Source organism: Meleagris gallopavo, unplaced genomic scaffold, assembly GCF_000146605.3.
Source record: "Meleagris gallopavo isolate NT-WF06-2002-E0010 breed Aviagen turkey brand Nicholas breeding stock unplaced genomic scaffold, Turkey_5.1 ChrUn_random_7180001936731, whole genome shotgun sequence".
In the NCBI taxonomy this organism is placed as follows: domain Eukaryota; kingdom Metazoa; phylum Chordata; class Aves; order Galliformes; family Phasianidae; genus Meleagris; species Meleagris gallopavo.
The window spans coordinates 1-554 of record NW_011198682.1 but is presented as its reverse complement, the minus strand read 5'-3'; the positions used below and the strand labels follow the sequence as shown (position 1 = coordinate 554).

General features: G+C 71.3%; 1 protein-coding gene across 1 annotated transcript; it reads left to right on the top strand.

The window, feature by feature from the left end:
* Positions 1–46: 46 nt before the first annotated feature.
* Positions 47–548, top strand: LOC104916737 (class II histocompatibility antigen, B-L beta chain-like; the record flags this gene model as incomplete). The annotated part of the gene is made up of 2 exons (XM_010727749.2): positions 47–379; positions 465–548. Coding segments are annotated over 2 exons (417 nt in total), but the record flags the coding sequence as incomplete, so codon positions are not given.
* Positions 549–554: the final 6 nt, after the last annotated feature.

Sequence of the window (554 nt, the reverse complement as noted above, 5' to 3'; positions counted from 1 at the left end):
GAGTTCACGCGGCCCCGCAGCTCGTGGCGGGCGCAGCGCTGAGGAGCGCACGCGGTGCTCTCGCAGCCCGTCCCCGACGCTCCCCTCCGTCCCCCGGCAGCGCCCGAGGTGAGGATCTGCGCGCTGCAGTCGGGCTCCCTGCCCCGAACCGACCGGCTGGCTTGCTTCGTGACGGGCTTCTACCCACCCGAGATCGAAGTGAAGTGGTTCCAGAACGGACAGGAGGAGACGGAGCGCGTCGTGTCCACGGACGTGATCCAGAACGGGGACTGGACCTACCAGGTGCTGGTGGTGCTGGAGACCGGCCCGCGGCGCGGGGACAGCTACGTGTGCCGGGTGGAGCACGTCAGCCTGCGGCAGCCCATCAGCCGGCTCTGGGGTGAGGCCCCCGGCCCCGTCCAGCTGTGGGGGGAGCGGGAGCGCGGCCTTCAGAACCCGAGCACTTCTCCTTGCTGTCCGTGCAGAGCCCCCGGTGGACGCGGGCAGGAGCAAGCTGCTGGTGGGCATCGGGGGCTTTGTGCTGGGGCTCGTCTGGCTGGCGCTGGGGCTCTTCC